General features: G+C 43.5%; 1 protein-coding gene across 3 annotated transcripts in view; it reads right to left on the bottom strand.

The window, feature by feature from the left end:
• Nucleotides 1–10,007: 10,007 nt before the first annotated feature.
• Nucleotides 10,008–12,565, bottom strand: part of tac3a (tachykinin precursor 3a) — a 42,938-nt gene continuing 40,380 nt past the window's right edge. For all 3 annotated transcript variants that reach the window (XM_063037415.1, XM_063037414.1, XM_063037416.1), the window contains 2 exons: nt 11,622–11,694; nt 10,008–10,326 (listed from right to left, as the gene is read on the bottom strand). In XM_063037415.1, the coding sequence (XP_062893485.1) occupies nt 10,308–10,326; nt 11,622–11,694 (92 nt within the window). In that variant the 3' untranslated portion in view covers nt 10,008–10,307. The remainder of the gene's footprint in view (nt 10,327–11,621; nt 11,695–12,565) is intronic.

The following is a 12,565-nucleotide window of genomic DNA, read 5'->3' as shown; positions in this document are numbered from 1 at the left end:
TGGTAATTGCCGCCCACTTCACCATTCCCCCATTCCCATTTCTCTTTCTCAGCTTATCTCCTTACCTGCCATCACCTTCCTCGGGTGCTCCTCCCCCTACCCTTTCTTCCATGACCTTCTGTCCTCTCCTATAGGATTCCCCCTTCTCCAGCCCTTTATCTCTTTCACCAATCAACTTCCCAGCTTTTTACTTCACTTCCACCCCCCCAACTTTCAACCATCACTTACCACCTTGTACTTCTTCCTCCCCTCCCCCTATCTTCTTGCTCTGACTTCTCACCTTTTTTTCAGTCTTAATGAAGGATCTCAGCCCAAAACATTGACAGTTTACTTATTTCCATAGATGCTACCTGGCCTGCTGAGTTTCTCCAGCACTTTGAGTGTATCGCTTGGATTTCCAGCACCTGCAAATTTTCCTGGGTTTGAAAGGATTGTCAATTTAGGAGTGTTTGATGGCTCTGGGCTTACACTCACTAGAATTCAGAAAATCAAGGGGTGGTGAACCTCAATGAAATCTATAGAATGTTAAAAGGTCTCGATATAGGATGTTTCCTATGGTTCGGGAGTCTAAGACCAGAGAAGATGGCCTCAGAATAGAGGGACACCATTTAGAATGGAGATGAGGAATTTCTTTAGCCAGAGAGTGGTATATCTGTGGAATTCATTGGCACAGGTGGCTGTGGAGGCCAAGTCATTAGGTATTCTTAAGGCAAAGGTTGATAGATTCTTGGTTAGTCAGGGCATGAAGGGGACTGGGACTGAAAGGGAAAATGGATCAGCCATGATGAAATGGTGGAGCAGACTTAATGGGCCAAATGGCCTTTTTTGCTTCTATATCTTGTGGATCTTGAATATTTCATCAGGCAGTTGAGAAGACTTGGTATGACACCAAAGACTTTCACAAATTTCTACGGATGTACATGGAGACCATTCTAATTGGTTGCATCAGCATCTGGTATGGAGGAGCTACTGCACAGGAATAGTAAAAGCTGCAGGAAGTTGTGAGCTCTGCCAGCTCCATCATGGGCACTAGCATCCAGGACATCTTCAAATGTGTTGCCTCAAAAAAAGGTGGCATCTATCATTAAGGACCTCCATCACTCAGGACATGCCCTTTTCTCATCGCTACCATCAAGGAGGAGGTACAAGAGTCTGAAGACACACTCAACATTGTAGGAACAGTTTCCTCCCCTCTGCCACTGCATTTCTGCATACACATTGAATCCATGTACACTACCTCAATAATTTATTGCTTTCATTGCAGATTTAATTTATTTAAATCTACTTATTTAATTTATTTTAAAAAGATGCAACCATTTCACCACATCCATATACAAACTTGGCTCATCAGCTAATTCCGCTAATGGCCACGTGACTCAGCGGTGAGAAGAACTCCTTTCATAAGCAATGCACATCAAGGGTTGGTATGATCTGGGTTCCACCAAACAGGAAAGTAAGGAACAGTGACTGTGGTGAATGCTGTACAAATACTGCCCCATACACAATTATCAATAAATGACAGATTGTACACCAGCACAAAATTGTGAAGAGAGGATATTTACTAATTTTCCAACTTTACCAAACAGTTAACAGGGGGAAAAAGGGCCCATTAGAGTTAAACCAGTCCAATGTGCACATAAACGTTGGAGCTCATTTCTGGAGTAGTTGGGTGTATCACTTTGCTCACGTGCTGAACCCATGTTTTGCATGAAGGACACCAGCCACAATTCGAACTTCCCTCAAAGACCATCTCAAACAAACTGGCTAACTCAGGAATACTGGTACTTCCTCCTTCGAACCATTCATCTGCACAAACCATTTCTTGCGACAGAGTCTCTCCTTCAAGTGGCATTTTGCATCTTCCCTTGTGCTCCGCTCCGCAGCTCCCACCTAAAGACCTCAAACCGGTCTACTGCCCTTCAGAAATCTGATACCACCTAGCCCTCCCAGATATTCTATGGCACTCCACTGGGCAGAAAGTTGCAACATGTACCAAGACAAACCTGATTGACTGACACGACATTCCTATGGTCGACAATATGGCTCCTTATCTTTAGTTGAAGCAAAAGCACTGTTACTAACAAACACTGCTTTTTTCATAAAACTGTTTTTAAAAAATTACCTCACAACCTAGCAGTAGAAGTCTTAACCAGGGCATTACAAATATATTGTATTTCTTATTGTAATTTCCAATTATTATTACATACAATACACTGCTGCAAAACAACACATTTCATGACATATGCCAATGATATTAAACCCGATTCTGATTTTTGCTATTTAAGCTAATGATCTGAAAGTCCAAGTTATTTTATTTAATGGAATGTGATCATAGTTGGTAAGGCTGGCATTTATTGCTCGTCCATTTATTGCCCCCTGGGAAGGTGGGAGTATGCCGCCTTAAACTGCAACAGTCCTTCTGGTGAAAATATTGTTATTATGATTATGAGGACACGCAGTCCACTTTTATTGTCATTTAGTAATGCATGCATTAAGAAATGATAAAAATGTTTTTCCAGAATGATATCACGGAAACACATAACAAACCGACTTAAAAACTAACAAAAACCACATAATGATAACATATAGTTAGAACAGTGCAAAGCAATACCGTAATTTGATAAGAACAGACCATGGCACAGTAAAAGTCTCAAAGTCTCTTGAAAGTCCCATCATCTCACGCAGACGGTAAGCCTCCAGTGCCGCCAACTTGCCGATGCAGCATCTGACCACAATCTGACTCCGAGCCTCCGACCAGCTCTCTGACACCGATGCACCGAGCATCATCTATACCAAGCGTTACGACCCCGTCCCCGGCAGCAGGCGATACGCAAAGCAGAGGATTTGGGGCCTTCGTCTCCAGAGATTCTCGATTGCACAGTAGCAGCGGCAGCGAAGCAGGCATTTCAGAAGTTTTTCCAGATGTTCCTTTGTGCTTCACGGCTGTCCCCCATCAAATCCGGATTGATGCACGGCCCCTAGTTACACATATCGATAATCATTCGGAACGGCCGCGTGCGCTGCGTCGTGCCGCCATCTTCTCCTCCCGCCAGTGTTGGGGAGAGAGTTCCAAGATTTAGACACAGAGACAGTGATATACTGGAAATGAGTTGGAGGTTTTCCTCAAAGTGAAGATAGAATCTTGACCATGAAGATTTATGCTCAAAAAGAGCATCGCACTGGGAGGTGTGAGAGAAGGGGCACATTACAGGAAGTATTGTTGAATGGTGAAAGAGATAGAGGGCTGGAGAAGGAAGATTCTGATAGGACAGGAAAGGCAGCCACGGAAGGAGGAAAAAGGGGGAGGAGCACCAGAGGGAGGTGATGGGCAGGTAAGGAGATACGGTGAGAGAGGGAAATGGGAATGGAGAATGGTGAAGGGTGGGGGGCGCATTACAGGAAGTTTGAGAAAGTTACACACCCGTCACAACGCTGAACTCTACTTCTGTAGCCTCAGTCTCTGTGCCCACTTCTTTGGCAAGGACTCTCCAGCCTGTACCGATGACCCCTTCTCCTGTCTTCAACCCTCCTGTTCCCATCCAGAGCTCATCGATTCATCAACTTTGCCTCCAGCTTCCATCCTGCCCTGCAATTTACCTGTCCATTTCTGACAGTTTCCTCCCCTTTCTCCATCTCTTGTCTATCTCTGAAGACAGATTATCTACTGATGTCGATTATAAACCCACGGACTCTCACAGCTACCTGAACTATACCCTTTTCCACCCTGTCACTTGTAAAAACGCCATCCCTTCTCTCAATTCCTCCATCTCCAACGCATCTGCTCTCAGGATGAGGCTTTTCATTTCCAGAACTAAGGAGATGTCCTTCTTCTTCAAAGAAAAGGGCTACCCTTCCCCCACCATTAACGCTGTCCTCAATCACATCTCTTCTATTTCACGCCACCCCACCAGGGATCTTGTTCTCACCTACCTCCCCACCAGTCTCTGTGACCAGCACATAATTCTCCTTAACTTCCACCATCAAGCACATCTTTTCCTCACCCCTGCACCTCCCCCAACTTTCTGCTTTCCACAGAGATTGCTCCCTATGCGACTCCTTGTCCATTCATCCCTCCCCACTAATCTTCACCCCCCCCTCCCCCCGCCAGGCACTTATCCTCGCAAGAGCAATAAGTGCTATACCTGCCCCCATACCTCCTCCCTCAATACCATTCAGGGCTCCATACAATCCTTCCACATGAGGTGACACTTCACTTGTGAGTCTGTTGGGGTCATCTACTGCACTCGGTGCTCCCGGTGTGGCCTCCTGTATATTAGTGAGACCCGACGTAAATTGGAAGACCGCTTTGCTGAGCACCTACACACCGTCTGCCAGAAAAAGCGGGTTCTCCCAGTGGCCACCCATTTCAATTCCCATTCCAACATGTCAGTCCATGGCCTCCTCTACTGTTGCAATGAGGCAACACTCAGCTTGGAGGAGCAGCACCTTGTATTCCGTCTGGGTACTGTCGATCTCTTGAACTTCTGGTAATGCCCCCCACCCTTTCACCATTCCCCATTCCCATTTCCCTCTCTTTCACCTTATCTCCTTACCTGCCCATCACCTCCCTCTGGCGCTCCTCCCCTTTTTTTTCTTCCATGGCCTTCTGTCCTCTCCTATCAGATTCCCCCTTCTGTGACCGTGACTACATCTGACTGTTCCTTAACTACTCTTCACCACCTTTGTGAGGAAGATGCGCAGAGACAAGTCAAAGACAAGTCAAAGAGGCAGTTTATACAGAGTGCCTCAAAGTAGGGCAGAGCGATGGAGAGGTAGGAGGGAAAATGTAGTGCTTGGGACTGAAATGACTCACATCCAGGCCGTTCGACTATTCAGAAACATTCGCGCTGGAGAGACCACAAACATGTACTGACTTGTAGAAGGGTAGGCTAATAGTGCCACTTTCCCCTTTCCTATAGTGATTGGCAATGTGTTTCCCAGTTGGAAAATGAATGGTGCAATGTGGTTTTACTCAATAAATAGGATCATAGCGTTATACAGCACAAAAACAGGCCTTTCAGCCCAAATGGTCCATGCTGACCAAGATGCTAAACTAAACCAGTCACATTTGCCTGCATGGGCCCATGTTCCTCCAAACCTTTCCTATCCACGTGCCTGTCATTTAAAGGTCCTTTAAGTTGACTAATACGATTTTCTGATGTTTAATCATATATGTTTAATCAAAGTAAATGGCAGGATACTTGGTAGTGTGGAGGAGCAGAGGGATCTCGGGGTACATGTCCACAGATCCCTGAAAGTTGCCTTACAGGTAGATAGGGTAGTTAAGAAAGCTTATGGGGTGTTAGCTTTCATAAGTCGAGGGATAGAGTTTAAGAGTCGCGATGTAATGATGCAGCTCTATAAAACTGGTTAGGCCACACTTGGAGTACAGTGTCCAGTTCTGGTCACCTCACTATAGGAAGGATGTGGAAGCATTGGAAAGGGTACAGAGGAGATTTACCAGGATGCTGCCTGGTTTAGAAAGCATGCATTATGATCAGAGATTAAGGGAGCTAGGGCTTTACTCTTTGGAGAGAAGGAGGATGAGAGGAGACATGATAGAGGTGTACAAGATAATAAGAGGAATAGATAGAGTGGATAGCCAGCGCCTCTTCCCCAGGGCACCACTGCTCAATACAAGAGGACATGGCTTTAAGGTAAGGGGTGGGAAGTTCAAGGGGGATATTAGAGGAAGGTTTTTTGCTCAGAGAGTGGTTGGTGCGTGGAATGCACTGCCTGAGTCAGTGGTGGAGGCAGATACACTAGTGAAGTTTAAGAGACTACTAGACAGGTATATGGAGGAATCTAAGGTGGGGGCTTATATGGGAGGCAGGGTTTGAGGGTCGGCACAACAGTGTGGGCCGAAGGGCCTGTACTGTGCTGTACTATTCTATGTTCTATGTTTACTGTATATTGTTATTGTCTAACTATGTACAAACCCATTTTCCACACATTTCCGTGGCCATTATCAGTCTGTTCAAAGCCTGATTTTAATGGTAGCAAATATAACAAAGGTACCAACAATGCATGCAGAATCTAGCAACCTCACTCAAGTCTCCATTGCCCATGTCTAGCAGTGCATGGGACTTCTCATTAATCTTCTTCACAATAATAGGGCCATCCTTTCATTTGGGTTAATTGAAAGGACAACGATCTTTCAAATTCCTGTTGGAACATAAACGGATTTGTGTTGTAGCAAGTGCTCACGATTTATATCATTTCAGTTTTACAATGCAGTCTGATTCAGTAGCCACACTCCAAGGCATCTGATGTCTTTTTAGCAGAATAAATATCCATTTCTTCTACAATGCACTATAACCCCAACCAAAAAATTACTAGAATGGGGCATGAGTGGATCAATTTTGCATTGTAGACAGGTACAATAGTGTCACTTAAGAAGCAATTGGATAGGTACATGGAGGGGTGAAACTTAGTGGGATATGGGCTGAATGCAGGACATTAGGACTAGCTGGGTGGGTATCTGGTTGGCATGGATTCGTTAGGCCAAGTGGTCTGTATCTGTGCTATTGATCCACTCATGCCCCATTCTAGTAATTTTTTGGTTGGAGTTATAGTACAATACCTGTGTCAACCACTTCTTCTGGAAGCTCGTTCCATATACTCACCACCCTTTGCTCCACAGGTCCCTTTTAAATCTTTCCCCTCCCACCTGAAACCCAGCCCACCACCCCCCCAAGTCTTGGACTCATCTACCCTGGGGAGAAGATTGTTGCCATCCACCTTATCCAAGCCTCTAACAACCTTAAACATTTCTATAAGGTCACCCATCATCCTCCTACATTGCATGGAATAAAGACTTAGCATAGCCAATTTACCCCCACAAATCAGGCCCTCAATTCCTGGCAACTTCTTCATAAAAGGTGTTGTTGTGAAAGTGCACCAAAGTCAGGACTGCAGCTCTACAAAGACATTTAAGTTGGGGCAGGGTCCAGCAACATTATTTTCAATGTTTAAAGCAGTTATGAGGAATCATCAATCTCTGAATGGTGCCTTTTGGGTCGTGAAAGGCCACTGGGGACCCAGTGACCTGGAAATGTTCAACAACTGATCTCATTTTTAGGAAGAAGAATTGGAATTTTTTACGGCCTCTTTGTTTTCCTGCCCCTCTGTCTCCCTTCAAAGGCCTGAAGGCAGCAGTATAATCTGTCTGGGAAAATGAAGCTGCAAAGCTTAGCCACAGTTGGTGAACGTGCCATTCTCTGTTCGGCCAGGAGGAGGTGCAACTGAGGCACAACTTTCTGCATGTCCAGGAGGCATCCCCTGTCCTCCCAACCTCCAGCAAGAAGCTAGTTAGAGCCTTTCATTATTTTCACATCCTCGACAGTATTTCTAGGTTTCAATGGGCTGTCCATAGAGAGGACACGTCTCTGCCACATTCCTTGTGAGTCACTTGGTAACTACGCAATTATTGTTGTCAACTCACATTTTGTTGTAAAGAGTCATTCTATTTTTCTAAAGAATTTTCTCCCTCCCACTATCATTTTAAATAAAGTTTTAAGGTCAGATAAATATTATTAATGTCATCAGTTACTGAGAGGGAATTCTCTGACAAAATTCAAGCTATTTCTGCTCTGTTTTTCACCCATAAAATAGCTTTGCTTAATAAAGATTCCACCCTCTAAATCATTCCTGTAGCTCCATGCTGGCATTTATTCTTTTGGCACTGCATGACCTATTTGAGAGAAAAAATGCTCATGAAGACTAATTGCTAACAGTAGTGTGGGTATCAGTCAGCTAGCGCACCCGAATACAAAAAGCAACGAACAGGTCGCACCAGGTTACATCAAAGTTCAGTTTGGAGATTACCAGCTTTGCAAGTGTTACGAATATCACAGTGTGCTGTTACATATGCAGACACTGGGTGGGTAAGTGTCCCCTGCTGCTTTTGCATCAAGTACTTCCATCTTCCAGTCTGATTGCTTAAAAGGACAAGGTTACAACAGTGAGACAATTGTGTTACATGGGATAAGCCTGCTCAAAGGGTTGTTATATATGATATAATAACATGAAAGAAATAGATTATCAGCGTTTAACATAGTTTGTCCAACTTATTCCAGAAAGGAGCAGTGTTCCAGAAAGATCTCAAAGTGCAAGTCAATAGCTCCCTGAAAGTGGCAATGCAAGTGGATAGGTTGGTAAGGAAGGTGTACGATATGCTTGCTTTCATCAGTCTAGGCATTGAGTATAAAATTATGAAAGCCATGTTGCAGTTGCATTAAACTGTGTTTAAGCCACGTTTGGAGTATTGTGTTCAGTTCTGGTTGGTTAATTATAGGAAGGATTTGGAGGCTTTGGAGTGGGCGCAGAAGAGATTCTGCCTGGATTAGAGTGGTTTATCTATAAGTAAATAAAATTATAAAACATATAATCTTGCTATAAAAGGTGCATTGATCTATAAGTAAGTAAAGACTGGGCAAATTTGGATCCTTTATTCCTCAGCATCAGAGGCTGAGGGGAAACCTGACAGAAGTACAGTATATAAATTTATAAGAGGCATAGATATGGTAGATAGAATCTTAATCCCAGCAAGGAAATGTCAAGTGTTAGAGAATGATAGGGAAGGGTTAGATTGATCTTGGAGTAGGTAATATCACTGGCCATTATATGTTCTATGTTCAAATAAATAACCAGTTCCTCATGGCTTATTCTATAAATGCTATGTTACCTGTTCTGCAAGTATGTGACTTGAGTTTTATTCATTGATACAGAGCTACAGAGGAAAGAAATGGCCAGTTACTCACGGAGCTCCCACTGCCCCAGATTATTATGTGCACAAGAATGACTTAAACCTGGCCAATTCCTGGGATGAGAGGGTTGTTCTATCATGAGCAGCTCAAGAAATTTAGACCTGTCTTCTTTAGAAGAATGCGGGTGATCTTATAAGATCCCAAAGGGGCACGAGAGGCTAGATGTGGAGATTTTCCCACCAGTAGGAATGTCTCGAAAGAGGGGACAAAGTGACAAGATTAAAAGTCAGCCAATTAAAGCTGAGGCATATAAGAATAACTTCTCTTAGTGGTGGTGGGGGGGGGGGGGCTTGTAAATCTCTGGAACTTTCTGCTCCAGAGGATTGTGGAGGATGGTTGGTTCATTGCAGGGGTTTAGTGAATTGGTAATTAGATTATTGAAAGATCAAGAAATTAGGATTATGTGGAAGTGGCACAGAAGAAGAGTTGATGCCAGGGTAGAACAGCCGTGATCATGTTGGACGGTGGGACAGAATTGAAGGGCCAAGTCGCCCACTCCTAGCACTGTTCCTTCTGTTCTAGATTATCCCAAGGCCTTTCACTGTGGACATGACAGAAAGAGGTTCTGCAGAATTTTATTCTAGTCATTTGGTGGGTTGAATTCTATAGAGTGGTGAAGGATTTGTTGAAGTGTAAATGCACACGAAGAGGAGTCCTGTAGAATGGGAGTGCATATGTTTTATATGGGAAAGGCGCTAAACAGGCAGGCAACTTGGAGCTTGTCAGAACTGTTATAGGCAAGGTGGAAAGTTTCTGAACAACAAAATGTCCAAGTAGACCCTTTGAACTGAAACTCCTAAAAGAAGAAACTGAAAGGCTGATTGTGAGGAAATGTGAACTCTGTGGCTAGATTAGACCATAAGACAATAAGACATGGGAGCAGAATTAGGCCATTTGGTCCACTGAGTCTGCTCCACCATCATGGCTGATTTATTATCCCACTCAACCTCATTCTCCTTCCTTCTCCACGTAACCTTTGACGTCCTTACTAATCAAGAACCAATCAACCTCTGCTTTAAATATACCCAATGACTTGGCCTCCACAGCTGTCTGTTTGCAAGATTGCTTGAAATTACAAAGGCAGTGTGGGTTTGGCAGTGTTTGACGGAGGTAGAGGAGACACAGAACACAAGTGTAACATACTGAACCATACTTTGATCTCTGCACACACAGACCACAGGAACATGAAGAGTTAAAGGGCAAGATACACTGAAATCATAACATTAAATGAAAGTGCATATTTATTTAGAGTGGACAGTAGGGAAGATGATATAAAGCATAACACCAGTTCCAGCTCCAGAATTGGGTTCTCAGCACAATTTCTTCCTCATCTCCTTGGCTGCCAACGAAGATAGACACTGATTCTCTGAAACCAAAGTCACCACACCCACGCAGGGTTTAAATACAGTATACACATAATTCTAATGTAAATATGATTCTCCTTTGTGTAAAACACATTTACTAGCTTAATTTGGAAAGGTGTGTACTTTGGTAGATGGAGCAATCACTTCCTTCGAATGGCCCCGATTCCTTCCAACGTTAAATGGACCCACAAGCCCTAAAGACAGAGCAGAGCTTTGTTTAATTTACAGTTAGTAAATGCAGAGCCAGAAGATATAAAAATCACAGGTGCTGATATCTGACCTCAACTCAAGGTGGATCAGCGAAAAGGACAATAGGTCTTGGGGTAGCTAACAGATGAGAGCAGTGTTAATATGAGCTCAAATAGCTTGGTGTCGTTCGGGTGGACAAAATGAAGGTTGACTCACATGGTGAGCCGCTACCTTCAGGGGAAGAGAAGGTTGACAGAAAATGAGGGATGAGCAGGGGCAGGGAGAAGAAGATTGACCACACAATAGTCAGTGCAATTTGAAAGGCTTTCAAAACACTCTGTCCTCCTTTTCAGCTGATTTGCTATGCATGGATCTGTGGTTACCACCAACACCCCCAACCCTCACCGGCACAATCTCAAATTTTTTTTGAACTAATATATTTAAATATATGTACACACTGAGAAACCAGTCATTGTCTGTTTATAAAAGGTAATCAGTTTCCAGACCACTTGTGTCAAGTGGCTCCCTCTGCGCACTCATCTGGAAGAGAGTGGTCTTTGTTTACACTGCTGCACCTTGCGGTTTCAAAACCAATCACTGCTTGTAAGTTTTAATACAAGTACTTAGTTAGCTCATATCATTTCTTTTTATGTATTTAAACATGTAAATTAATGTATGTTATTGCTCTTAGGGCATTGTGGGGTATCTTTATGTTTATTTGCAGAGTGAATTGAGTACAAAGGAGAGGGCCTCATGGTATCGGAGTCTTCTTGTGATATGCAGGAATATTTTTGCCCATATTTGTCATGGATAATAAGGACCTAGTACTTACCCACTGTGTAGGGAATAAGACTATTTCCTTAAGTTGCAAAAGTGATGGCTAGATTTTTGTTGGGATGTTATATCGTAAGGAACTAAGTGAATAAATGGAGATGAGGCAGAGATCAGACATGACCTGATTGGATGGCTGAGCAGGCCCAAGGGAGGACGTGGCCTTGCTCTGCCCTCGTGTGTCAGCTTAAGGCGGGGGCTGCAACTGACGTCAGGGATACCTCAGCAGCTTCCTGACCACAATCAAAAGGGGAACCAAAACAGAGTAGCGGTCCTGGAAGAAGCACGATAGGTCAGTCTACTGACCCATGCAACTCCAAGTGACCGATCTCATGCTTTGACAGGGGTTGTAGCAGGAGCTTGTCCAAGTCAGAAAGGAGCTGAAACAACAACATCCACATTCAGTTGCGATGAAATTGTGCCACCTTTAATGACATATATAAATATTTGTAAGGTATGAAATTATTACCTCAGCTTGCAATTGGTGGATGTGCTGTGTCCTTTTCTCTCTGGAACATCTTTATTTAAAGCAGTTGAATCATCTGTTTAAATGTGATATTTGAAATTAATACTTAAATTCTTTAGCTCACTTTTCAGCCAAGGCACAAGTTGATCAGGCTCTATTTTACTAGGTCATGGGTTTGAGCTCTACTCCAGGGAATGGAGCATGTAATCAAAGTAGACACCTTAAAGCACTAAGGGGGTGCTACAAGGCCAGGGGTGCCGTCTTTCAATGAGAAATTTAACCAAGGCCCAGGCTGCTGTTCTATAGATGTTTAAGATCATCTGGCATAATTTGAATTTCAATAATTAAAAAGAAAATGCTGGAAACGCTCAGCAGGTCAGTCACCTCCTGTGGAAAGAGGAACAAAGTTGATGTTTCAGGTCCGAGACCTTTCCCCAGAATTGGGAAAGAGGAAAAAACAAGTCAGTTTTAAGTTGCTGGGAAGCCTTAGGCTGGTGTTCTGTGGACATTAAAGATTATCTGAGCTCCAGTTACAGCAATCTCCAACTTTAGGTAACTCGCTCTATCTTTTTGTCTGTATCAGAATCAGTCATTTCTGCCTGGCATCATGTGAGCTCGCTTTACCTTTCTCCATTAGTACATCCTGATCTCCAGAGCATGTCCCACATCCCTGCCTTTAGCAACACGTAACACAGACAAAGAAGTGTAATCAAACTCTAACTGCCTCCATTTACTAATTTGGTCTCACCTTATCAGAGATATTCCTTTTCTTTTACCCATCCCTTCCCCATCTTATCCATTATAGAAAACTAACTTGTTTTCTTTTTCCCAGTTTGGACGAGGGGCCTTGGACCTGAAACATGAACCATTTCTTCTCCCACAGATGCTGTCTGACCTGTTGAGTATTTCCAGGATTCTCTGTTTTGATTTCAGATTTCCAGCGTCTG

Source organism: Mobula hypostoma, chromosome X1 (assembly GCF_963921235.1).
Source record: "Mobula hypostoma chromosome X1, sMobHyp1.1, whole genome shotgun sequence".
Taxonomy (NCBI): domain Eukaryota; kingdom Metazoa; phylum Chordata; class Chondrichthyes; order Myliobatiformes; family Myliobatidae; genus Mobula; species Mobula hypostoma.
This window is presented reverse-complemented; position numbering and strand designations above follow the sequence as displayed.